Genomic DNA, 27,738 nt, shown 5'->3' with positions numbered 1-27,738 from the left:
CAGCAATTCAGAAGGGAAGACTGAGCAGAAACTAGTAACTGGTAATGTATAAGCAGACTGACCTTGTAGTAATCGTAAAGCAATCCTAAGGCAGCCGCACTATCTTCATCACCATTGATGCTCATCATGGCTTTCGTAGCAGCTGTCAATGGATTCTCAAGGTACGACTTCCAGGCCTCATCTTCACTTGTATAAGCACGTCTGGGATGGAGGTTTGTGTCATTCTGTAATACTACCACCAAGCGCTTACTGCTGGCAAAAGAAGAGAATTAATCGATTACTATTTGGAGCAATATTTGAACAGCTATTCTAATGGTGTAGTGTAGCTGTTGTATTAGCAGACCAGCAACCAGAGATCACCACCTTAGTGGGTCGGATCTCAAACAAGATGAAACAGAGTATTGGAAAGAGATAGAGAATCTGGTGCGACAACAATAATCTCTCCCTCAATGTCAGTAACAGGAAGGAGGTAGTCATGGACTTCAGGAAGTGCAGTGGAGGACATGCTCCTGTCTACTTCAACAGTGATGAAGTGGAAATAGTCGAGAGCTTCAATTTTCTAGGTGTTCAGATCACCAACAACCTGTCCTGGTCCCTCCACGCTGACACTATAGTTAAGAAAGCCCACCATCGCCTCTACTTTCTCAGGAGGCTAAGGAAATTCAGCATGTCTGCTATGATTCTCACCAACCTTTACAGGTGCACCATAGAAAGCATCCATTCCAGATGTATCACAGCTTGGTAGAGCTTCCTGCTCTTACCATGACTGCAAGAAACTACAAAGGGTTGGGAAAGTAGCCCAGTCCATCATGTAAATTACCCTCCCATTGACTCATCGATTCTTCCCGCTGCCTTGAAAAAGCAGCCAGCATCATCAAGGACCCCACCCATCCTGGGCATACTCTCTTCCACCTTCTTCCTTTGGGAAAAAGATACAAAAGTCTGAGATCACATACCAACCAACTCAAGAACAGCTTCTTCCTGGCTGCCACCAGACTTTTGAATGGATCTACCATATATTAAGCTGATCGTTTTCTACATCCTAGTTGTAACTGCAACACTATATTCTGCACCCTATCCTTGCCTTCTCCCCGTGTACTCTATGAACGGTATGTTTTGTCTGTATAGCACGCAAGAAACAATGCTTCCCACTATATCCCAATACATGTGACAATAATAAATCAGATCAATAAACAAATCAAATGCATGAGTTATACAATTTAGCCCCAGTGAAAGTGAAGTGTACATGGACACTAAACCCTGTTCATGTTTCACTCAGAAGATGATTTGACTCATTTCATTGCATTTAGTCAGCAAATTTCCTCCAGTTTTTTAGCATGTATTTGACAGTGAGGGAGGATATCCGACCTGCAACTAGGCTTTTGTCAATGTGTCTCAACTAAGCTGCTAGGAGAACACTGAAGACTCATTTCTGAGAGAATGAGGGGAACCCCCTTTGGGAATCATCACAACTACAAACCCAGATGGAACCACATGCCAGCAAGGAGTCAAAGCCTTTAGATAAAAAAAAGAGGATGGAGAAAATTGGGGCGTGAAACAAAAGCACATGGTCACAAACAGTAAACTTTGAACTTTGCAAAGAGTTCATTAGATTGCAGTAATTTGAAAAAAATCAGAGTTATTCCAGGCACGAAAGTTAGAAGTGCCAGTGAGCAACATTCTCGCCCAGTAACAAGGTTCTAGGTTCAAGCACAAAAATCAAGGCAGACGACACCGCAGTGCAGCACTGAGGGAGTGTGGCACTGTCGGAGATACCGTCTTTCGAATGAGACGTTATACCAAGGCCCCGCCGACATGCTCGGGTGGATGTGAAAGATGCAGTGGAACTATTTCAAAAAAGAGCAGGAGAGTATTCCACAGTGACCCGGCTTCCTCAATTAACATTACAAAAACAGATTATCTGGTCATTATCTCATTGCTGTTTGTGGGAGTTTGCTCTGAGCAATTTGCCTCCCCCTTTTCCTACAACAGTGACTACATTTCCAAAGTATTTCATTAGCTGTAAAGCACTTTGAGACATTCTGTGGCCATGAACGATAGTCTATAAATGCACGTCTTTCTTTCACTTCTTTTCAAAAATGTAACTCTGGAGTTGCCTTGCCAGAGGGTTGGACGTGGATCCTGTTCAGTCAATCAGACTCCTGATTTCTTTTGATAGAAAATTGATTATCAGCAGTGCTAAATAATAAGCACTGAAACAGTAAATCTGTCATGTCTGCGTCTGGTTATTTTTGATCAATTTCCTCACAATTAAAAGCCACACTAAGCTTCTGGCTCTTCGTGACAGTTAACATTTTTTTAAATTGGTAAACTTATACAACAACCCATGATCCAAGATAATACCAAGGATAAGTAAAAATAGGAGAGCCAGTATTGACTTGATGGAGTCAGGCCTGGAAAACAGAATAAGGTAAGATGCCCCACAGTTCTGAGGTCTTTGGACAGAATCAGTGAAGCAAAGCACAAGGTATTGATGTCAAAACTTTGAGAAGTATCGAAACAAGAAGGATTCGTCAAATGTTTATTTGCAGCTTAGGAGGAGTTAAGGAGGAAAACTTAGGAGAGTTGTAACAAAGACAGCTTAGAGGGAAGAGCGGGAGAGTAAAAGAGAAGGAAAGGAAAGAAGAAAGAAAGAATTGAGAGACGGACACACAAGAAAGTCTGGTGTTAGGGAAGAGAGAGAGAGAGAGAGGCAGAGAACACAACAGAGGAGGGGTAGAACCCGCAAGGAACCACACATCAGCAAGAGCCAATGCTTTCAGCTGCCCTTGCAGGGTACCAGGTAACTTAGAAGAGTTAGTTCCTCATTACAGAATCAAGTAATTAAAGCTGCCAGTGCTAAAATTTAAAGTTCATTTATTAGTGTCACAAATAACATTACAATGAAGTTACTTTGAAAATCCCCAAGTCGCCACACTCCAGCACCTATTCAGGTACACGGAAGGAGAATTTAGCACGGCCAATGCACCTAACCAGCGCATCTTTTGGACTGTGGGAGGAAACAGGAGCACCCGAGAAAACTCACGCAGACACGGGGAGAATGTGCAGACGCTACACAGACAGTGACTCAAGCTGGGGGAACCTGGATCTCTGTACTGAAAGATGATTTCGAAAAACTTAAGTTAAATATAAAGCATCAGAATAAAACACTCACTTTCTAATGGCCTGCATGCAAAATGGTTGCAGTGGAAAGTGGTATTTACGAGTGAGACTCAAGGGCATTTGGTCACATAACTTATTTCGTTCACTGTTAGAATTTTCAGTGCTACCTTCTCAAGCTTCACTCAGGACTTACAGTCACTCACTTTATGAAGATTAGGTAGTAAACCAAACATTGAAAAATAACAAGCCCCCCACCGCCGCCCCCCACTCCTTTGAAGGTACAGACATCATAGTTCCAGACAATCATTCCCCACTCACTAGCTCATCTAAATAATAAATATTCACATGCAAGTCTAGATAGCAAACAGCATCAGGCCAGCTGATCACGGAGCGAGCATCGCTAAACATGCTCACCTGACAACCACACATGTACAGTTCTCAGCTGGGGTTACTGAATAGCCAATAACAGGAACCCTTGCTTGTCTAAACCCCTGCCTGGAGCACGGATGTCAGTTGTAGCAGTCAGACAACTTTCACCAGGGCAAAGGTGGTGAGTGTGTTGGCATGAGTTGGCATTAAGCTGACACAGGGGACTATTAAGGGCATGAATTGACATGGAGGGAATGGGGACAATTGACGTGAGTGCGTGGCAAGAGTTGGCATGGGAGCAGGTGGAGGAAGTTAGGAATAAGGGCTAAAAGGTCTAAAATATGAGCAAACAACTGGGATGTCCCAGAGAACAAAGGCCGACTTTAGAAACAGCTCACCTAGGCACTTGGCAGTCCCTGTACTGTCTCCGATCTGTGCCCAGGGTGGTAGGCCTGTCTCCATTTTGTACCCAACCCCTAGGACTTTTCCCAAAGGCGGAAGTGGGGAACTGAGAAATTTCCTGACCTGTACTATCCCCTTAGGAGTGAATACCTGAACTTTTAGATCTACAATTCCCATCCTATTCTGAGTTAGTTGAGGAACAATAGACTTTCTATGATTCCCAGTGCTCTTTGGCCAGGTTTCCTGCCCAAAATACCAGGGGATGAGATGCCCCAAATAGCCCTTTCTTGGTTTTGGTATTATTTTCCTGGCATCGTGATCCCATTGAAACATAACATACAAAGTTTACAGAAGGAAGCCATTTGACCCATTCTGTCTCTGCCAGCTCAAAATGAACTATCCAGCCTAATCCCACTTTCCAGCTCTTAGACTGTGGCCCTGTAGATTACAGTACCTCAAGCATACATCCAAGTTTTTTTTTAAATGTACTGAACGTTTCTGCTTCTCAGGTATTCTTTCAGGCACCCATCACTCTCTGGGTGAAAAGAAATTCTCCTCCTCTCCCCTTTAATCATGCTGTTAATGACTCCAAATTTTTAGGTCCCCTAGTTATTGACTTCTCTGCTAAGGGAAATACTGGCTTCCTATCCAGTTTAACCAAGCACCTCAATTTTTGTACACCTCAATTAAATCTCTCCTCAACCTCCTCGGTTCCAAACAAAACATCTCCAGCCTGTTTGAGCTTTCCTCTCAGCTAAAATTCTCCATTCCTGGCAACATCCTTCTAAATCTCCCCTGTACCCTCTCTCATGCAATTACGTCCTTCCCGCAATGTAGTGACCAGAACTGCCTGCAATATTCGAGGCGTGGGCCTAATTGAATTGAAACACAACACCATTTACAACTGGACAGCCTTTTGACACTTTGTTCAAGAACGAAGAGGTACCTAGGTACCAAAATGCTTCCAGCATCTGAAGAACTATATTCCCATGAAAGGCAGTGGGATAAGGAAAATTGGGGAAGAAAATTGGCAAAAACACTTATAAAAGAGGGAAAAAAGAAATAGGTCATTCTAACAAATCCTCAGCTGACAAACCCTGTTGAAAATCTCAATGAATTATGTGATCGCCCCTCTTTGATACAGGCTTTCAGTCAATTACTTTAAATAAAAAGTATAGGGAAAGCCAACCTTTGTTGATGTATCAGTACAATGCAAGTTTGAATAAAGCCAGAACTTTCAGCGGGGATTCTCCCATTCGCTGCCATAATTCCGATGAGGAATCAAGTAAGCCGTTAGAAGTTCTACCTCAAATTTTTCAAGAAGATTTGAACCCCGTATAAAGACAAAGAAATTCCCAACTCTTCGATAAACATTTGAGAAAAATCCCACACAGAAAATATCTAACGTTACTATGAGGAAAGTGCTTTGTTGCCTGAGTACGAGACTGAATTTTAATAACTGTCAACCTGGTGAGCACCACAGAAGCTGAATGCAAGAAAAGTCATAAACAAAAGCAGTGCCAAGAATAGAAGGGATGGTTTATGTGAACAGACTGTTTCGATACTATGGAATTGCCTCAGGGCATCCTGCACACCACTGCTCAATATTTTAGCAACCTGGTTCTATCTGATTCCTAGCAACATTTCTGTAGCAATAAGGCAGATTATTAGTCTGTCTTACTGGTCGCCACATTACCAGAAAGATGTGGAAGCCTTAGAGAGAGTGAAAAGAAGCTTCACCAGCAAGAAGGCTGCTCATCCAGGATCTTTTTCTGCCTGAATACATGTTGACGTGCTATTTACTGGTCTCTTATTATACTCTTCATAGAATCGTAGAACCCCTACAGTGCTGGAGGCGGCCCATCGAGCCTGCACCAACAACAATCCCACCCAGGTCCCATCCCCATTACCCCACATATTTACCCTCCTAATCCCCCTGACACTAAGGGGCAATTTATCATGGCCATTCAACCTAACCTGCACATCTTTGGGATGTGGGAGGAAACCAGAGCACCCGGAGGAAACCCACGCAGACACAGGGGGAATGTGCAAACTCCACACAGTCACCTAAGGCCAGAATTGAACTCGGGTCCCTGGCGCTGTGAGGCAGCAGCGCTAACCACTCATGTTTACTCTTAACGATCAAGTTAATAATCCTGCACAGGATTGAAATGCAAACAAAAGTTCGTAGTTCCCCTTTTTGAAAGTGGGAACTGTATTCTCTTCCCAATCTATTAAAAAAGGAAGTAAAATGGGTTATGTAAATTTCTCACTGAGTAAATGCCACCCAGAAAGGCCAGATATTAATTTATAACCTGTGCTTAATTATATATGCTTGGCTAACACTGCATCCTGATAGCCCTTCATACTGAACACTACATCCAGCCTCATGTGAGCCAAGGAGAAAAAAAAGATTGAACCTTAGTTCAGGCACTATTCAGTGATTGCTGCTAAATCCATGCACATAATCTGAATTGGGCTCATCACTTTTCTCTCTCTAACCGCTCTCTCCAGCCCCCCCCCCCCCCCCCCCCCCCACAAGCACCCCCCAGTTAACTGTATAGGGCTCACAAAGGAACCGTCTGAATAATATAACAAAGGGCAACTGCTAGTTACAAACCATACTCCACTGTGAATCAGCCTTTTCAAGAAAGGTGGGAACAAAACCAAAACATCCATACCCATTGGTATTGTGGCCTAGACGTAATGACCTTGTCTGAGGACACGTTCCACCGATTCAAGAACAGCTTCTTCCCTGCTGCCATCAGACTTTTGAATGGACCTACCTCGCATTAAGTTGATCTTTCTCTACACCCTAGCTATGACTGTAACTCTACATTCTGCATTTCTCCTTTCCTTCTCTATGAACAGTATGCTTTGTCTATATAGCGTGCAAAAAACAATACTTTTCACTTTATTCCAATACATGTGACAATAACAAATCAAATCAAATGTCAAAATCAAAAACAGTCATTCACGTCCATTTTCACCATTTTGTTGCTGATATTTTGAGTGTATCAGCAGGAACTGATCCATCCCAGCTTTTTTTTTGGGGGGGTGGGGGATAGAAATATTCCATTCGTCACACTGAAAATCAGGTACCAAGATATGTGCCTGCTGCGTTTGTGATACAAACATGCATGCCTACAATATATATATAATCACATCTCCAGTGCAAAGAACACTTGGCACTGGATTCTCAGCACCAAATTTGACTGTTTATTTGTCAGGTGCATTCAGTTATCTGTCTCATGTTCTTGTCCAAAGTAATGTCAATGGGAAAATTTGAAATAAAAGAATTGAAAAGATGCTGTTACTTTTTCTCCTTGGGTATTTTGGAAACTGCTTCAGTCTATCTTTTTTAATCAAAATTGGTACTTGTACCAATATTATATATTTCCTAGTTGACTCTATGCTATATGTCACTACTAGGACTGACTTATACTGCTACCTCCACAATCCCAGGAAACAGAGTTTAATACAGCTGCTTCTATGACACACAAACTTTTAGAACAGCCACTCGGACCCATGAGTGATTTCAATAAACTGTATGAACTGTGGGTTGTGATTTCACTTAACTGCATATTTTTTTTAAAAAACAATTCGTGTTAGTGATGGTCCAAGTAAAAGGGCAATTCCAACTTTTTTTTTCTAAATCTACCCTGCCTATTGAGGCTCCTGGATTTTAATGTTAAAATTAAAACTAAAAAGACTTTTAACTCAGCAATAAAAAACAGCTTTACATATCCATTTATAAAAACAAAAAACACTGGAAATACTCAACAGATCAGGTAGCACCCATGGAGCAAAAAACAGAGTTAACAGGCGGAATTCTCCCAAGCCTCCGCCAACATGTTTGATGTTGGGCACAGTGGGAATTATGATGGGAGGCCAGAAATCAGTTTCACGCCAATGTGAATTTACAGCAGGATCTTTTGCTGGTGCCCATTATGGTGGGACGGAAAACCCACCAGAGGCCAGCGTGAACCTCATTTGCATCCCAATAATGGGAAGGCCCGACCCCGCCGCCCTCCACATGCCAGATTTCCCACAATGCCAGTGGGAAAACATGTCAATGGGAAGCAAATTTGGGACAACGTGGTGTGCAGATATCGGGACTCACCTGAACAACCTGAACCATAGTCTTCTCAGAAAACTAAGGAAATTTGGCATGTCCGCTACGACTCTCACCAACTTTTACAGATGCACCATGGAAAGCATTCTTTCTGGTTGTATCACAGCTTGGTATGGCTCCTGCTCTGCCCAAGTCCGCAAAAAACAACAAAGGGTCGTGAATGATGCCCAGTCCTTTACGCAAACCAGCCTCCCATCCATTGACTCTCTCTACACTTCCTGCTGCCTCGTTAAAGCAGCCAGCTTAATTAAGGACCACACGCACCCCAGACATTCTCCCTTCCACCTTCTTCCGTCAGGAAAAAGATACAAAAGTCTGAGGTCACATGCCAACCGATTCAAGAACAGCATCTTCCCTGCTGCCATTAGACTTTTGAAATGTGCCTACCTTGCACTAAGTTGATCTGTCTCTACACCCTAGCTATGACTGTAGCACTACATACTACAATCTCTCCTTTCCTTCTCTATAAACGGTATGCTTTGTCTGTATCGTGCACAAGAAACAATACTTTTCACTGTCTGCTAATACGTGACAATAATAAATCAATGTCTGAGGCTGCCTCCGGAGTTCAGGGTGGAGGCTGCCTGCAGCCCCTGACCCTGGAACACCACAGCAATGGGTCAGGGGTCAGGTGGACCTTCCAGATTTGGTATCCTGGAAGGGGTCCAGCTTCCAGCCTCAGAATTTTCCTGGACATCCACCTTTGTTCTCAGGAGGTCCATCTTCTCGTCTCAGAATGCTCCCAATGATCTATCGGCACGGTGACACAGTGGTTAGCAGTGCTGCCTCACTGCGCCAGGGACCCAGATTCCATTCCTGGCTTGGGTCACTGTCTGTGCGGAGTTTGCACATTCTCCCGTGTCTGCGTGGGTTTCCTCCGGGTGCTCCGGTTTCCTCCCACAGTCCAAAGATGTGCGGGGGTTAGGTTGATTTGGCCATGCTAAATTGACCCTAGTGTCAGGAGGATTAGCAGGGTAAATACAGGGGGTTACAGGGATAGGGCCTGAGTGAGATTGTTGTCAGTGCAAGCTCGATGGGTTGAATGGCGTCCTTCTGCACGGTAGAGATTCTATCTTCATTTTCAGGAGGTCCATCTTCTTTCTCCAATAGTGGGTCAGTGTTGTGAGCACCTTTTCAATACGGCATCCGGACACGATGACGGACTACATACCATCCAGGCCTACCCTACCACGGAATATGGTGTAATATACCAGTGCATAATTAATGAGGTTGGTGCTAGAAGATTTGGCATGTTTTCCCTTCAGTGTCCGCAGCAGGAAACACTCTGATGTTCCTGCTTAGCCACTCAGTCTCAAAATGAGAGACCTTTTTTTTAAAGTTAGTTTATTTATTTGTCACACTGCAATGAAGTTACTGTGAGAATCCCCTAGTCGCCACCCTCTGGCGCCTGTTTGGTACACAGAGGGAGAATTTAGCATGGCCAATTCACCTAACTAGCACGTCTTTCGGATTGTGGGAGGAAACCAGAGCACCCGGAGGAAACCCACGCAGACACGGGGAAAACGTGCGAACTCCACACAGATAGTGACCCAAGCCGGGAATCGAACCCGGGTCCCTGGCGCTGTGAGGCAGCAGTGCTAACCACTGTGCCATCATGCCGCCCCCACTTCAACTCAACATTTCAGATGTGTGATTTTCCACCAAGATCACAGACGTGAAATGTTAACGGTTTCTCTCTTCACAGATGCTTTCTGACCTGCCAAGTATTTCCAGCATTTCCTGTTTTTATTTCAGCTTTGCAGCGCTTGCAGTGTTTTGCTTTTAAATACCCATTTATGGACTATACACCATTACCCATCTGCTCCAGGAGTGACTCGTGACAGCATGCTAGCTTTAGGCCTGATCTGCTGTTATCTATCAGTGTTGCATTTCCAGCTGTTTCCAGCTCATTATTGCAATGAGTTAAGAGTTGACATGTGTCAATATGGGAAAAGAAGCCCCACATCAAACAAGATTGATAGATAAATGAGGGGGAATCAAACAAAGATCAAATGGTCTCCCATTAATCCCCCACAAGATTATTTTGGGTGCTTTCCTCTCCTTTCCTATTTATCTGGCGGGACCTGTTGAGGTTTCAGCGGACATTAAAGTACACCCCACAACAGCTGTTAGTTTAAAAAGGGGGTATGTAGGCAAAACACGGTGACTTTAAAAACAGGTTCCCGCCTCCCAACTCACCCCCTCCCCCACCAAAAACAAAGTTTATACAAGTGGGGAGAAGGTGGCAGTAAACAAGAAAAACATCAGCAGTTACCCCGGGATCCACTGCTATGTGAGAAAAGACAATCAGTCATTCCCCAGGCTAGTATCCAGAAACACGAATATTGTCTTTTTATTACAGTGAGAAGTATTAAAGAGACTCTGACCCAATTCAACCTCAGTCCTGGACAGTGGCCTGGGATCTCTTTTAAAGTTCTTCACATAAAGAAACCTCTCCTCTTCTCCCATCCCTTCACCTGTCATATTAGATATCCAGGCAAGTAAGTGACTTTTTTTTAAACAAAATTCTAAATATTTACACCGGAGGGTCTGTCCGCACATTGCTTAAACGAAAAGAAAATGAGTCAGGAATGAACGCAAACTAAAGAATGGCGAGCTTGCAGAATTGTGAAATGCAAAGGAATAAATACAAGAGGGATGTTGCACTCACTGGAGAGAAGGTAAGATGGTGTTAACTGTTAGAGAAGGGGGGAGTGCGAGAGACTCCTATCCCATCCCCTGGGGGGGGGGGGGGGGGAATGTGTGCAACCCCCACCCCTCCCTCGGGGGGAGTGTGTGCGACCCCCACCCCTCCCTCAGGGGGGGGGGGGGGGGGAGTGTGTGCGACCCCCACCCCACCCTTGGGGGGAGTGTGTGCGACCCCCACCCCTCCCTCGGGGGGAGTATGTGCGACCCCCACCCCACCCTTGGGGGGAGTGTGTGCGACCCCCGCCCCACCCTCGGGGGGAGTGTGTGTGACCCCCACCCCTAGGGGAGAGTGTGTGAGACCCCCACCTACCAGAGGAGAGTGTTTGAGACCCCTACCCATCAGGGGAGTGTGTGAGACCCCCACACCCCCCGGGGGGAGGGGGGGGGAGTATTTGAGACCACCCACCCTGCACTGGGGGGGTGGGGGTGGGGTGGGGGTGGGGGTGGGGGTGGGGGTGGGGTGGGGGTGGGGGTGGGGGTGGGGGAGAAGGTGTGCGAGATCCCCACCCCTTACCCCCAGCAGCAGACTGGAGACCAGTTGTTTACTCCAACGACCCTCAAACAGAGAGAGAAACAAATCCTCAGGCAGGATTTTGATTATTGTGGCATTTGCATGTTTTGAAATATAGTCGTGGTTTCAAATTACTCCACACAATATGGAAGAGGGTGTGTGTGTGTCTTTGCTCGTTCTAAAGTAAAGTCTCCATTTGTAAATCATGTCAACTTTACTTTTAAAAACAGTGAAGAGGGGTGGGGACAGGTGGTCGATCAGAACATCATAAATAACCCAGACAGGAAACTCCAATTGTTGGTTCCTCCTCATTTGTGGGGTTTTTTTTGTGTATCTCCAGGGTTTTGTGGGGTTTTTTGTGTATCTCACACACTCCCCCCCCCCCGAGGGAGGGGTGGGGGTTGCACACACTCCCCCCTTCTCTACAAATTGTTGGCGCAATGCTGACGCACCCGGAGAGCCCACCTGGAATGTGAGCCCCCTTCCCCAGATGAGGGTCTGAGTGGTGAGGGTGAGACTGGTCAGGTAATAACCACTCCCCCCAGGTGAGGGGGTGAGAGACTGGGCAGGTAACAGCCCCCCTCAGGTGAGGGGGCAGGAGAGAGATTGGCCAGATAACTACCCCCCCTACCCAGGTGAGGGTCTGTGGGGGTAACTGGCCAGGTAACACAGCCCCACCCCCAGGTGAGGATCTGGTGGTGTGGGGGGTAAGGGAGGAAAGACTGGCCAAGTAACAGCCCCCTCCAAGGTTGGGGGGGTGCCTAGCCAGGTAACAGCCTTCCCCTCCCCCAGGTTGGGGTGGTGGGGGGAGACTGGCCAGGTTCAGTCCCCCCTCACCCAGGGCCCAGCATTGGGAAGCCGCACATTCGCTTCCAAAAAAAAAACCCCACCCCGCCTAAATCCACCCAACACCAGCGGGAGGGAGAATCACCAAAACTAAACAAAAACATTTGTTTCTCTTTTTGTTTTCCTGAGGGAGGGGAGAATTTAAAAACTCCAGCTTGGATCCCTGGTCAGAAAATGGCCGATTGGTGTTTTGTTTTTTTTGGGGAGGGCAAACTTGAGCAGAATCCAGTAACTAATAAAAAAAATGTTCATAAAATTATGATCCAGTGGAAATATGTGGATAAAAGTCAGGTTTGCTGAGGTAAAGTGGGAGTGGAAGTGTTGAAAAAGAAGAGACCATGAGAGATAAAGCGGTGGATAAAGAGACAGCCAGAACCAGTAGGTTCACTTACTTGTCCGTCTCCTGTGACATATTTCCCCGGCTCTTCCCGGCTCCTCTTCTTGCGAAACTGGACTTTCTAGTCGGTGCGGTGCGGTCTGAAGGCAGAACCCGGGCTACAGGTAATTCCTCTTTTCCACTTTCTGCAGAACCGGTGCGATGAGAGCAGTCCAACGATGTACCTGGACTACATGAGACTTACAGGACTGCATAAGGTGAGGAGGAGGGGATAAAATCAAAATTCCTTCTGAAAAATATAGTGGGACTCGACTGTGAGTACAAGTTGATAAGAGAATTTCCAAAAAAAAACAAGAATGATTTTTTTATATATAAAGGTGTGTGTGTGTGTGTGAGAAAATGCAGATTTCAGTTGGGTGAGGTGCTGGAGGTAAAAAAAAAAGTTTTTTTCCTAGGCTGAATGCTTTCAGATTCCAGTGGGCGGCACCAGATGTCGAAACCAGGTAAGTGACTGGATGAAAGGTGCATAGATCCACCCACCGTGAATTCACAGGCACACACACACACACACACGCAGACACAGAGGTACTGTACCTGAGAGGGGGTGGAAGAGAGAAAGAGAGCAAGGGTGTCTAATCTTGGAGAATATCACACCAACACGGATTTTGACGCACACCTGAGAGAAGAAGAAGAGTATGGATTTTTTTTTAAAAAAGGACAATGCTGGAAATGTGGTTTTTGGTGCCCAAATGGAAGAAATGCGCATGGGGATAAAACAATAACATTAAGATGAACTGAGGGAGAAAACAAAATGTGTTACCAGTGAAAATAGCTGCCCAGAGATAGATCACAAGTACTGTTTATTGTAATAACATCACTGAAAGGGAATATCACAGTATGCTAAATGGAATTAAGTGTGTGTGTGTGGAAAGTGGCTGTAGAAGTGCATGATAACTTGTTGCAAAGTATTTCTTGGTTAGGATTGTAACACAATTGTTAATCTTTCAGTCAGTGTATCAACAGCATGAGATACACTGGCAACTGCCTTCTGCTCCGCCACCTGTTGTTGGCACTGAAATGTACTCAAAATTGAATAAAATCACTTTACGAAGCTTACCATATAGTTTTTTTCAAAAACCAGTAACCTGGAGTAGTTTCAAGGCAGCAACATAATTTCAGGATTCAGATGACAATTATATAAACCACTGCAATTTTTGTTTTCAAGTTCTCAAACACTGCTTGATTGGATTACTGCTCTGTAATCACTTTAAGGCACAGTATCCATTATTCACCCTCCATATACAACCCTGTATAAATGGCAGTTGTTAGCTTAGGAGATACGTGTGATAGGTTATCTTCTGCACTCGTTATTCATGCTTTTTAACAAAGCCAAATTTGAAACATTAAATGTAAATCAAGTTGATATGAATGTTTTGTGTAAGTATATGTATTTATATGGGGTAAGATTAGATTCACTGATGGTTCTATGGGTACGTACATTCAATTGGTGTGTTATTTAACTGCAGATCATGTAAGATTCTGCTTTGATCCATGGTCCATACTGAACTAATTGGAGAAGGACAAATAATTGATGTCGGTTTCCTTTGGTTAGGAAGGAGGAAAATCCATCAACGTTTTCCCTGCTGATTGCTATCCTGTGACTCTGCTGAAAAGTTACATGTTTTTGAGATAGGATCAGAAACCTCTGGTCAGGCATCATCTGTAGAGAGAAATAGTTTGCTCGGCCATGCCTCTCTGTTTTCACCATCGAGCCTCCATGTGAAGGAAAGTCAGTTGGATATGATGCCTGATTAGTGCTGGTCATTAAACCCCATCCCAATATTGACTGTGGCTTTCAGGAAAGTAGGGAAAGACTGGCATTGAAACTTAAGTCTCATAGAGGTTTACAGCATGAAAACAGGCCCTTTGGCCCAACTTGTCCATGCCGCCCTTTTTTTTAAAACCCCTAAACTAATCCCAATTGCCCGCATTTGGCCCATATCCCTCTATACCCATCATACCCATGTAACTATCTAAATGCTTTTTAAAAGATAAAATTGTACCCGCCTCTACTACTACCTCTGGCAGCTTGTTCAAGACACTCACCACCCTCTGTGTGAAAAAATTGCCCCTCTGGACACTTTTGTATCTCTCCCCTCTCACCTTAAACCTATGCCTCTAGTTTTAGACTCCCCTACCTTTGGGGAAAAAATATAGACTATCTACCTTGTCTATGCCCCTCATTATTTTATAGACCTCTATAAGGTCACCTCCTACGTTCCAGAGAAAAAAGTCCCAGTCTATTCAGCCTCTCCTTATAACTCAATCCATCAAGTCCCAGTAGCATCCTAGTAAATCTTTTCTGCATTCTTTCTAGTTTAATAATATCCTTTCTATAAAAGGGTGACCAGAATTACACACAGTATTCCAAGTGTGGCCTTACCAATGTCTTGTACAACTTCAACAAGACGTCCCAACTCCTGTATTCAATGTTCTGGCCGATGAAACTAAGCATGCCGAATGCCTTCTTCACCACTCTGTCCACCTGTGACTCCACTTTCAAGGAGCTATGAACATGTATCCCGAGATCTCTTTGTTCTATAACTCTCCCCAACGCCCTAACATTAACTGAGTGAACTAGGGCAGGACTTAATCTACCAAAATGCATCACCTTGTATTTGTCTAAATTAAACTTCATCTGCCATTTGTCAGCCCACTGGCCCAATTGATCAAGATCCCGTTGCAATTGGAGATAGCTTTCTTCACTGTCCACCATGCCACCAATCTTGGTGTCATCTGCAAACTTACTAACCATGCCCCCTATATTCTCATCCAAATCATTAATATAAACGACAAATAACAGTGGACCCAGCACTGATCCCTGAGGCACACCGCTGGTCACAGGTCTCCAGTTTGAAAAACAACTCTCTACAACCACCCTCTGGCTTCTGTCAAGAAGCCAATTTTGTATCCATTTAGATTCCTCACCCTGGATCCCATGAGATTTAACTTCATGCAACAACCTACCATGCGGTACCTTGTCAAAGACCTTGCTAAAGTCCATGTAGACAACATCAACTGCACTGCCCTCATCTACCTTCTTGGCTACCCCTTCAAAAAACTCAGTCAAATTTGTGAGACATGATTTTCCACTCACAAAGCCATGCTGACTGTCCCTAATCAGTCTTTGCGTCTCTAAATGCCTGTAGATCCTGTCTCTCAAAATAGCTTCCAACAATTTACCCACCACAGATGTTGGAATTTGCAGCATTATATGGACAGCACGGTGGCACAGTGGTTAGCACTGCAGCCTCACAGCGCCAGGGACCCGGGTTCAATTCCCAGCTTGGGTCACTGTGCAGAGTCTGCACGTTCTCCCCGTGTCTGCATGGGTTTCCCCTGGGTGCTCCGGTTTCCTCCGAAAGATGTGCCATGTTAAATTTTTCCTCTGTGTACCTGACAGGCGCCGCTGGAGTGTGGTGACCACGGGATTTTAACAGTAACTTCATTACAGTGTTAATGTAAGCCTACTTGTGACTAATAAATAAATGTAATGTGAGGGGGAGATAGCACATGGAAGAAGCCATGGCACTTAAGTATGCAAAATGTCAATACCAGACACATTCAAGATAGTGGATTTTCCAATCCGTGTTGTTTCTCGGGACCCTGTAGAGTCAGAGCAATGAAACGTAGTTTGAGAAACGGGAGTAGTGTCTGATGTTCATCAGGGAAAGCAGGCAACAAGATAAAGGATAAGCACAGCATGATAGTTAAGTAATTGATTATATCCAAGGGAAGCGGGGACCAACAGTATAGACACTGGACAATATTTTATAGTAAGAAGTTTAACAACACCAGGTTAAAGTCCAACAGGTTTATTTGGTAGCAAAAGCCACACAAGCTTTCGAGGCTCTGAGCCCCTTCTTCAGGTGAGTGGGAATTCTGTTCACAAACAGAACTTATAAGACACAGACTCAATTTACATGAATAATGGTTGGAATGCGAATACTTACAACTAATCCAGTCTTTAAGAAACAAAACAATGGGAGTGGAGAGAGCATCAAGACAGGCTAAAAAGATGTGTATTGTCTCCAGACAAGACAGCCAGTGAAACTCTGCAGGTCCACGCAACTGTGGGAGTTACAAATAGTGTGACATAAATTCTGATTCTAGGATCGCATGATAAAGACTCAGGAGGAAAAAAGCAGAAATATTTATGTGAAATAGTGTGACATAAACCCAATATCCCGGTTGAGGCCGTCCTTGTGTGTGCGGAACCTGGCTATCAGTTTCTGCTCCGCGACTCTGCGCTGTCGTGTGTCGCGAAGGCCGCCTTGGAGAACGCTTACCTGAATATCAGAGGCCGAATGGGCTTTTGCTACCAAATAAACCTGTTGGACTTTAACCTGGTGTTGTTAAACCTCTTACTGTGTTTACCCCAGTCCAACGCCGGCATCTCCACATCAATATTTTATAAACAGGTGGATGTCCAAAACAAAAACAGAAATTGCTGGCAGCTTTCCGTGCCACAGGCGGTGTCTGTGTCAAGAACACAAGTTGGTGTTTCAGGTGCAGACCATTGTTTTCTGAAAGGAAGGAAAATAGCTTTTGTTCTACTTTCTGATATGCCCAAAATGTTAATTTGTGCTCTTCACAAATGCAGATGTACTGAGGGTCTCCAGCATTTTCTGTTTTTGATTTAAACGCATGGGAGAAGATCAGAAACAAATAATCAACATTTATTACAGGCAATAAAATTCCCTGAGCCAGCCAAGATTTATTCAAAATACTATAGATTGAAATATAATATATTATAAATAGGGTGGCACAGTGGCACAGGGTGAGCCCTGCTGCCTCAGCATCAGTGACCCAGGCTCAATTCCAACCTTGGGTGACTGTCTTGTGTGGAGTTTGCATGAAGAACGGTGGGGTGGCACAGTGGTTAGCATTGCTGCCTCACAGCTCCAGGGACCTGGGTTCAATTCCCACTTGGGTGACTGTGCGGAGTTTGCACGTTCTCCCCGTGTCTGCGCAGGTTTCCTCCAGTTTCCTCCCACACTCCAAAGATGTGCGGGTTAGGTTGATTGGCCATGCTAAATTATCCCTTAGTTTCCCAGGATGTGTAGGTAGAGGGATTAGCGGGGTAAATGTGTGGGGTGACGGAGATAGGGCCTGGATGGGATTTTTGTCAGTGCAGACTCAATCGGTCGGGTGGCATCCTTCTGCACTGTAGGGATTCTATGGTTCCATAGACAATGACCATTGCTGGTCTCACTATTCAGTGAAAAACAATCAATTATCATATAAGATGATACATTTTGAGAAGTGCACTGAAAAGTGTTCATTTATTTTGTACATTATGGGATGGAAAAAATCCAAAGAAAGAATTGGTAAGGGAGATAAGAAAATAAAAAAGCAGTTCCTAGCTCGTTCAGACAAATGCAAAATGCTGCAGATGCTGGAAATCTGAAATAAAGACAGAAAGACTCAGCGGGCCTGATTTTACCATTTTGAGCCTAAGTGCCGAATCTGGGTGCCAAATAGATCCGAGCCTGGAATCCTCTTTCCAGCGCGCCCATACGCGTTTTGCCGGCTCCGGTCCGATTCGCGCTGTGTGCGGGGCTTAGCGCTGGCGGACTGATCGGAGCTCTGAACTGCGCATGCGCAGTTTGAAAAAAATCTGACCGAGCGCGCCCGGGTGGGAAAGAAAAAAAGAAGCAGAAAGCGGAGAGAGCGGCTCTCTGACGATCATCCTCTGGTCGGGGGGGGGTGGGTTGAGGAGGGGGGCTGGGAGGGGGATGGGGGGGGGAGGGGGGGGGGGGGTGGGATGAGGAGGGGGGTGTGGGGGGTGGGATGAGGAGGGGGGGGCTGGGAGGGGGATGGGGGGGGGAGGGGGTTTGGTGGGGGGGTGGGACCCAGATCATCCTCTGGTCTGGGGGGGGGTCCGCTGCCAGTCTGCAACCGATCCCTCCTCCCGGAGTGGACGTGCGGCCATGCCATCCCACAAAACCTTCAGGATGAAGTGATTCCTCGCTAAGAAGATGAAGCAGAACCGGCCGATTCCACAGATTACTCTTCCCTACAGGGGCAAGAGAGCGGGAGAGATGGCTGTGGCTGGTAGTGTACCAGTGATGGTGAATCCCTTTATAGGCCCAGCTTGGTCCTTCTCCAGTGTCTCCTCTTGGACTTCTACTGATCTTGTAGCCGGTTTTCATGCGGATCCACTGTGGAATCGGCCGGTTCTGCTTCATCTTCTCAGTGAGGAATCTCTTCATCCTGAAGGTTTTGTGGGATGGCATGGCCGCACATCCACTCTGGGAGCAGGGATCGGCCGCAGACTGGCAGCGGACCCGCCCCCCCCCCCCCCCCCCCCCCCCGACCAGAGGATGATCTGGGTCCCGTCCTCCTCCTCCTCCTGTCCCGCCCCCTCACCCTTCTCCCACCCCCCCCTCCCCAACCAGAGGATGGCCTAGGTCAGGGAGCCATTGGAGCTCTGACCCCGCTCTTCGGAAGCTGCAGCGACGACTTCAAACTTTTATTCTGCAGGTCGCTAAAAGCGCGAATGCGGAGCGCACCAGAAGACGGTAGAGTGGGATTTGGCGGTAGGGTTGGGCGCGCAGTTCATTAAGTCAGTTTAAATGCATGCAAATGCATTTAAATCGTCGGGCCGCCTGATTCGGGTGCAGGCCGGACCCGCACCCGAATCGGGTGTTGGTAAAGCCGCGATCTGCTCGGAATCGGGTGCAGATCGCGGTATAGGCCTGACGCCCAACTTTACCATGATTTCGCGCCTGAAAACGGGTGCAAAGTTTTGGTAAAATCAGGCCCAGCAGGTCTGACAGCACCTGTGATGAGAGAAAGGCAGTTAATGTTTCTGAAGAAAGATCCCAGACCTGGAACGTTAGCTCTGTTTCTCTCTTTACTGATGCTGTCAGACCGGCTGAGTTTTTCCAGCATGTCCTATTCAGCTTCATTTAAATTTATTGATGAGATATATAACGCTTAACTGCAGTCAAAATAAATTCAAACAGATCACGAGTGACTTAAAGCAGCTTATTAACCTTTACCATGCTGAAAACTAAATAACTATCAACATAGGAAGAATCTGTAGCTACATATTAAGGAAATCATATTCTGATAATGGGGTAGAACATAGACCAGTACAGCACAGTACAGGCCCTTCGGCCCTCGATGTTGTGCTGAGCTTTGTCCGAAACCAAGATCAAGCTATCCCACTCCCTATCATTCTGGTGTGCTCCATGTGCCTATCCAATAACCGCTTGAAAGTTCCTAAAGTGTCTGACTCCACTATCACTGCAGGCAGTCCATTCCACACCCCAACCACTCTCTGAGTAAAGAACCTACCTCAGACACCCCTCCTATATCTCCCACCATGAACCTTATAGTTATACCCCCCAGTGGGTAGGTGCTAAGAAGCTAATTCCAATGTATTTCCTGTGTAAAAAAAAAACAGATCTTTTCCCTTCACATTTGTTTGCCTTGTCTCCTGAAGTTGTAACTTGTGCTGGGCTACATGGGCACGAGCAGTGAACGGATGCAATGTCCCTGGCTGGTTTTTTCTCTTCACCGGCCCATGGGCACTGAGACTACACATCAGCTAACTCACCAAAACTCAACTTTAATCAATCTGATTGAAACCCTCTCCAACAGCACTAGCAAACCTCCCCATGAGGACATTAGTCCCAGTCCTTACAGGATGTAACCTGTCCTCCTTGTAGTGGTCCCACCTGCCCCAGAACCAGTCCCAATGCCTCAGGAAATCCAAAGCCCTCACTTTCCCCAGCCACATGTTGAACTGCCCAATTCTCTTATTTTTATGCTCAATAGGCTGTGGCACCAGGAGTAATCCTGAGATCCTTTCTCTTGAGGTCCTGCTTTTTAATTCCCTTCCTAACTCCCTAAAATGTGCTTTCAGGACCTCATCCTCTTTCTTAGATACATCATTGATCCCAATGTGAACCATGACCTCTGGCTGTTCATCCTCCCCCTAAAGAATGTCCTGCAGTTGCTCTGTGACATCCCTGACCCTGGCAATAGAAGATCAGCATACCATCCTGGAGTCTTGTCTGTGGCTGCAGAAACACCTGGCTGCTCCCTGACGGAATCCTCTACCACTATAGAACTTCCACTCTTCCTCCTACCCTCCTGGGCAGCTGAGACAGTGGTGCCATTAACTTGGCTCTTGCTACAGCCCTCTGAGGAATCACCGCACTCAGCCGAATCCAAAATGGAAAAGCATTGAGAGCGCGATAGCCTTAGGGGATTCTTGTTCTGCACACATACACACTTCCTAGCACGGTTCACTGGACAAGTGTATGACTATGGTTATGAGATCCATTAGCACATGAAACCTACAACACTTTGTGCCGATGTGTTTTATAATGTGGAGTCATGGATTAAAGTTTTCAAGGAAGTTTTTAATCAACAAAGAAAACATCAAATGCAAATTTTGCAAAACCTACCCCTCAAATAGTAATAAAATTTCCCACGGTGTGCCAATACATACTAGTTAACAAAACCTCAAAGGATTTATTATCAGAATTATTGACATGAGTCTATCACCTATCCTTTATTGTCTTGCAACTTCTATCTAATTTTGGATTTAGCAAAAAATAGCAATCCTAACTTCAGTAATCTGCTGCATGAGCTGGTAGGGTTGATGGGTCAGTTATAAGCTGTAGAGCATTTGTAGAACAAAGAGGTCCTCGGTAATTTTAGAAAAATAAATGTTTTAATTCCTCAGAAAGCCAATAAGTGTTTCTGTTTGTGTCGTTGCTGTGAAGAAATCACATGATCTTAACGTGATTTGAATTAGGGACTAATACTGCCCGAATGCAGCAGCTTCTGTGCTAAGTTACTAACCTGATAGATTTGTTGACATTTTCTGATGCTGGAGATTAGCCTCAGTCATCTAAGACAACCTAGGGCAGAATTTGACCAGCCAGCGGTGAGATGGGAAACGAGATGGGAGGGCTTTTAAAATCGCAGGACGCTGTGGCGGATCCGTTCCACGACCATGTCCTGCAATCAAGGAATTTTACCGACAGCAGGAATGAAATGGGGCAGGCTCTCTGCCACAAGGAGGCGGGGAGCCAATTTAAAAATGCAAAGGCCCCATTAAAGTTTTGCCAGGCCCGCCAACCCCTGCACATTTACCCCCTCTAAGGGAGAGGTGGCCAGCTGAATGGCCTCCCAGGGACAGCGTGGGGAAGAAGAGTTTTTGTAGTATTGTGAGGGCCATGGGAAGTGAAGATAGGCCCCGTCGAACCAGAGATTTCCTCGGAGTGGGTTCTATTAACATGTTTGACCTGCTTCCTGAACGCTGCAGGAGCCCTGCCTGACTCGGCAGCAGGCAGCACCTCCAGTGACCTTCTGGCCCTCTGGTAGGGCTGATATCTCTAGGAGAGCGACCTTATTGAACAAGACAGCAACCCTGGTGGCAGCAACTTAATTAGATTAAAATTAGGAAGGAAGTCCTGCTGGATACTCGTGCATGTTGTCGGCACATGTTTCTGGTCAATGTCGAGACTTTGAAGGATTTGGTAAAGTCTTGCCCCGAATTCAAATCTTGATCCTGATTTGTAAATTCCTTAGCTCACTGGGCCTTTCCAACCTCTTCCAACTCCAAGTCTCAGCCCATCCTCTTCTTTCTGATTGTGATCTCCTCTACCTATTCTTCCCTTGCCTAAACCCATCAACAGTAGCAGAATCTTCAGGCATCTTGGCAATCCTCTTCATAACTAAATAACAAAGCCTCCCAAGGACCTGTCTCTAGCTACACTTCTAAAGAACTCTTCCACGATGGCTTGCAGTGTGTGTTTGATTATGTGAAGCACTTTCAGATATTTACTCCAGTAAAAATGCTATGTTGTTGCATTTGATATCCGATTCCTATTTCAAAACCCTGGTTCGACCCAATATTAAGTAACAGGAGTTTTCACCCTGCATTTAGGATGAATAACTACAAGTTATTCAGTTATATTTCTTTCACTGTAAGCTAGGATATCATTATGGAAGTAAGACTATCGGCCGGTGGCTCCGACATCCATCATTATGAAGTGCATCGAAAGGTTAGTCACGGCACAAACCAATTCCAGCCTCCCAGACTACCTGGATCCACGACAGTTTGCCTACCGCCGCAACAGGTCCACAGCAGATGCCATTTCCCTGGCCCTGCACTCAACCCTGGACCACCTAGATAACAAGGACGCCTATGTCAGACTCCTATTTATTGACTACAGCTCAGCCTTCAACACTATTATTCACACGAAGCTCAACTCTAAACTCTGTGGCCTGGGCCTCGGCACCTCCCTCTGCGACTGGATCCTGAACTTCCTAACTCACAGACCACAATCAGTAAGGATAGGCAACAATACCTCCTCCACGATCATCCTCAATACCGGTGCCCCACAAGGCTGTGTTCTCAGCCCCCTACTATACTCCTTATACACCTATGACTGTGCGGCCAAATTCCCCTCCAATTCGATTTTAAAGTTTGCTGACGACACCACCGCAGTGGATCAGATCGCAAACAATGACAAGACAGAGTACAGGAATGAGATAGAGGAACTGGTGCGGCAACAATAATCTCTCCCTCAATGTCAACAAAACGAAGGAGATTGTCATCGACTTCAGGAAGCGTAAAGGAGAACATGCCCCTGCCTACATCAATGGGGATGAAGTACAAAGGGTTGAGAGCTTCATGTTTTTAGGTGTCCACATCACCTACCACCTGTCCTGGTCCCCCCATGCTGACACTATAGTTAAGAAAGCCTACCAATGCCTCTACTTTCTTAGAAGACTAAGGAAATTTGGCATGTCAGCTACGACTCTCTCCAACTTTTACAGATGCACCATAGAAAGCATTCTTTCTGGTTGTATCACAGCTTGGTCTGGTTCCTGCTCTGCCCAAGACCGCAAGGAACTACAAAAGGTCGTGACTAGAGCCCAATCAATCACGCAAACCAGCCTCCCGTCCATTGACTCTGTCTACACTTCCCGCTGCCTCGGCAAAACAGCCAGCATAATTAAGGACCCCACACACCCCGGACATTCTCTCTTCCACCTTCTTCCTTCGGGAAAAAGATACAAAAGTCAAAGGTCACGAACCAACCGACTCAAGAACAGCTTCTTCCCTGCTGCCATCAGACTTTTGAATGGACTTACCTTGCATTAAGTTGATCTTTCTCTACACCCTAGCTATGACTGTAACACTACATTCTGCACTCTCCCCTTCTCTATGAACGGTATGCTTTGCCTGTATAGCGCGCAGGAAATAATACTTTTCACCTTATGTTAATACATGTGACAATAATAAATCAAAGTGTATAGCTCTAGAATGGAAAAGTACAAAACATATTAGTACAAGGATGATGTGCTATTAAAACTGCCAGCGTGGAATTACAAACATGTTCACCAGGACAGTTAAAGTTAAAGTTTATTTATTAGTCACTTACATTAACACTGCAGTGAATTACTGTGAAAATTCCCTAGTCACCACATTCGGGGACACTGAGGGAGAATTTATAACAGCCAATTCAGCTAACCAGCACATCTTTCAGACTGTGGGAGGAAACCAGAGCACCCGGAGGAAACCCACGCAGACGCAGGGAAACATGCAAACTTCACACAGACATTGACCCAAACTGGGAATTGAACCTGGGTCCCTGGCGCTGTGAGGCAGCAGTGCTAACCACTGTGCCACTGTGCCTCTTTTTTAAAATGCCACTCACCAAACAGACAAACCTGCTGCACCTTTTGGCAGTGGTGGGATGGGATAACTGAAGAGGTCACACAAGCTCCCTTGGATCAGATTAAATCATTGGTAGTTTGCATTAATGTTATGTATTGTAAAGCAATGCATCTCTGTTATGACATCACCAGAGGCATTCGCAGGGTTCTATTTCTCTTCTGTTTTAGACTGTGATGGGGTAACACCTATCTCAATAAACGCTGATTTGTTGGTTAAGTAATTAAATCCAATCAATCACGCGAACTAGCCTCCCATCCATTGACTCCGTCTACACTTCCTGCTGTCTCGACAAAGCATAATTAAGGACCCCATGTACCCTGGACATTCTCTCTTCCAACTTCTTCCTTCAGGGAAAAAGATACAAAAGTCTGAGGACACGTACCAACCGACTCAAGAACAGCTTCTTCCCTGCTGCTGTCAGACTTTTGAATGGACCTACCTCGCACTAAGTTGATCTTTCTCTACACGCTAGCTATGACTGTAACACTACATTCTGCACTCTCTCGTTCCCTTCTCTATGAACGGTATGCTTTGTCTGTAGTGTGCAAGAAGCAATACTTTTCACTGTATGTTAATACATGTGACAATAACAAATCAAATAAGTAATCCACGGTGTGGCTACCTATTCTTTTGCTCTTTGCTGTAGAAGAGGCTGGAGCCCCAAAGCACAACAGAAAGGAACAATCAGTTACTTACAGTCTGAATGGGACATATTGACCGGAATTTTCGGACCAGTCATGCCCCGCCGCCATTCAAATGAGGACGGAGAATTTGGCGTTTAGCCAAGTCTCCGTTCACTGCAGCGGGGTCAGAGACTCCCGCTGGTGTGAACAGCCGGAAAATTCTGGCCGTTAGCATCATAATCACATGTTTCCGAAGCACAATATGGTTTTAGATTTACTGAGCGGTCTCGTGCACCGTGTGGCACCACGCATCATTGGTGGCTTAGTTCAACTCAAGGTAGCATCTGTGAGCAGAATCACCAGTGAATCACCAGTTAAGCCTGACCCTCTGCTGGGGGCATTGCCCAGTACTATAAAGGCTTGTCTACAAAGAGATGGTTATGGAGTGCTATCCCAGCTCTGCTTCACAGTGTCAGAGTTAAAACTTACAATTTTTAAATACATCGAGGCATTAATTGCTATCACTTTGGGATGTGAGATGAGAAACTAATATTTTCATACTCATCCCCTCCCCATAAAAATAAGATCAAATGACAAATGTTTGCATTCACAGACCTAAAATGCATAAATATTACAAAGAAGATGAGCTGTGCTCAGCAGTGAGAGAAATATCCCCATAAGCAAGGCTGAACGAGGTGATGGCACTGATAATTGCTGAACTGGATCCTTCTCTACCCAAGCACACATGGTACCCCAGCCAAGAGCAGCAGGTAACCATAACTTTTCAAATGTCTTTCTTCCCTCTAACTTCCTTTAGGATTTCCCCTGGAATTGGTGCTTTGGACCCTCTCACCCAAGCGCACATGGTGCTTTGGGCATGGCCAGTATGGTGCTCTTTGTTGGGCAGGGTATTCCTGCAGGGTAGTGCTATGCTTGCACCAGAAGCGTCCCAGCTGGTTGGAGTTCAACATCAAAAAACCATTCTGACTTATTTGACAGGGGCTTTTTGAAACACGGGCTGCCAGGCCCACTCAGCACAAGTGATATTCACCCATTTGTGATCACCAGCAGGAGGGATCTCCCCATCAGTGTTATTTAAAGGGCCAGCCATCCAACTAGCAGGTGAGATGATTTTGCTTCCCTCTGCTATTGCAACATTTGTGGAAGTGTGCAGTGTCACTGGAGGTGAGTTGCTGGGTTTGCCGGGGAATGTCACAGCATCTTTGCAGGGAAGGCAGTTGATTTGTTGATTTGTCCACAGAGCCTGCAATAGATATGGACTGCAGTGCCCCTGAATATGCAACATGATGATGAGATGGAACTGAGGCTAGAAAGGAAGCTCTGTGCAAAGGCACCTGAGGTGCCATCTTTAAGCTAATCCTACCCCCACTCCCAGGATGTGAAGTTATTGACCACTGCTGGGATCTGGTTCCAGAGGCACTGGTTCCCTTGGTACCTCACCTAAATGGCTGCTATTCAAGAGGGAGCTAAAAACAATGGGCAGTATTTTCATTCACTGGTCAAGATGCATATCAGGAACCCAGATATTGGCAGCAGAACCCTGAGGGAGATTTCAAACTTGGCCTCCAAATAAATTGTTTCCTCTGGGACCCCTGTCCAACTGACGACATTGAGCAGCCATAAAAGGCCATGTATCACTCACTGGGCTGGTGGGTAGCTGATACCCTGCAGAAGCAGCCTCTCAAAATAAACCACTAGCAGAACATGTTGACAGATGATGCAAAATTGCTGGCATGGATATCTCTGGTCCCACCTCTCCATCCATGTGGAAATTTGGCCCAGCGTGTGCTGGATACATCATTCTCTTTCTCATCTGCATCATGGGGAGCTCATTAATTAAGCTGAGCCTGAGAACTCAGCAGAAGTGATGGCAGTGGAGAAATTCAAGGCACAAACCTACGTTATTCTATTGTGCTAGGTATTGGTACTCCAAAATGACCAACCCCTGCACCCACTTTTGTTTTTCTCATTTGTATACAATATACTTACGGCCATTAAAAAAAAAAATTGCTTCAAAAGCAAGACTAAGCTATCAGCTCATATCTACAGTTCTCCAGCCACAAAAACTCATAGTGTTCCACCCTCTTCTAACCATGTCTCTTACACACCCATCATTCCTCCATCAGGAGGGGACGTAGCAGCCGGCACCCAGCCAGAACAAGCCATTTATCTCTGTAACCCTTCTCAGGCAAGATGAGTAACCTCCTACTGAGTGTGTGGAAGAGGGAAAAAAAAGTTTGAGAATAATCTTTGTAACCGTTTTTTATCCCAAAGCGAATGGAGTGACATGTAAGGCAACTGATGATCTGAATGGGTAGTTTTGGGATAATGGAAATATTTGGCTATCAGATCAAACCAAAATTCCTCCGATCCAAAATACAATCTCAACTAAACATGAATGTGGGGAATTTGCAGTCAATACAGCAGCAGATTCATTGGAAAGTGCACATTGTTAATGCTCAGCATACAGCAAGGGGGGGGGGGTCCTCCAATATATTGAGAGGGATGTTTCTTATAATAATTATTCCACATTGCCTGTGTGGACTGGGCTTTATGCAGGAAATGCACTTGTCACAGGAGAGAGATGTCTGTTGTAGCAGCAATCCCGAACTGTAGAATTGGCAAATGTAAACTTGCTTCAAAGAATTTTGGAAATAAGTAAATGCCTCAGGGTGACTGTGGGTTTCTGATTCCTTGCATTCCCTTTGCCATGTAATATGCTGACTTCTGGAATGAAGTCTCTGCGCAGCAACACAAGTATCAACATGGAACCTCATCGGGATAAACTTCAGGCAAAGAACTCTGAATGCATAGTTTGATTTCGCAAGTTAGTGTTAAGTAATCTGCATGCATCTTCAGACTGCAGTGCAGTGTGTGCAGAGTTCAAGT

The 27,738-nt window shown here is 45.4% G+C and overlaps 2 protein-coding genes across 3 annotated transcripts in view; one reads left to right on the top strand and one right to left on the bottom strand.

Annotated features, from left to right (window-relative positions):
• The window catches only part of grhl2b (grainyhead-like transcription factor 2b), a 100,189-nt gene extending 87,304 nt beyond the window's left edge, over positions 1-12,885 (bottom strand). The window contains exons 1-2 of one of the 2 annotated variants that reach the window (XM_078216730.1): positions 12,488-12,885; positions 63-252 (exon numbers count right to left, since the gene is read on the bottom strand). In XM_078216730.1, coding sequence (XP_078072856.1) covers positions 63-252; positions 12,488-12,507 — 210 coding nt within the window. In that variant the 5' untranslated portion in view covers positions 12,508-12,885. The remainder of the gene's footprint in view (positions 1-62; positions 253-12,487) is intronic. The other variant, XM_078216731.1, reaches the window with a different exon arrangement.
• The window catches only part of LOC144495918 (uncharacterized), a 42,607-nt gene continuing 25,483 nt past the window's right edge, over positions 10,615-27,738 (top strand). The window contains exons 1-2 of the mRNA XM_078216732.1: positions 10,615-10,710; positions 12,624-12,689. Of these exons, the coding sequence (XP_078072858.1) occupies positions 10,639-10,710; positions 12,624-12,689 (138 nt within the window). The 5' untranslated portion in view covers positions 10,615-10,638. The remainder of the gene's footprint in view (positions 10,711-12,623; positions 12,690-27,738) is intronic.

Source organism: Mustelus asterias, chromosome 7 (genome assembly GCF_964213995.1).
Source record: "Mustelus asterias chromosome 7, sMusAst1.hap1.1, whole genome shotgun sequence".
Lineage (NCBI taxonomy): Eukaryota > Metazoa > Chordata > Chondrichthyes > Carcharhiniformes > Triakidae > Mustelus > Mustelus asterias.
This window is presented reverse-complemented; position numbering and strand designations above follow the sequence as displayed.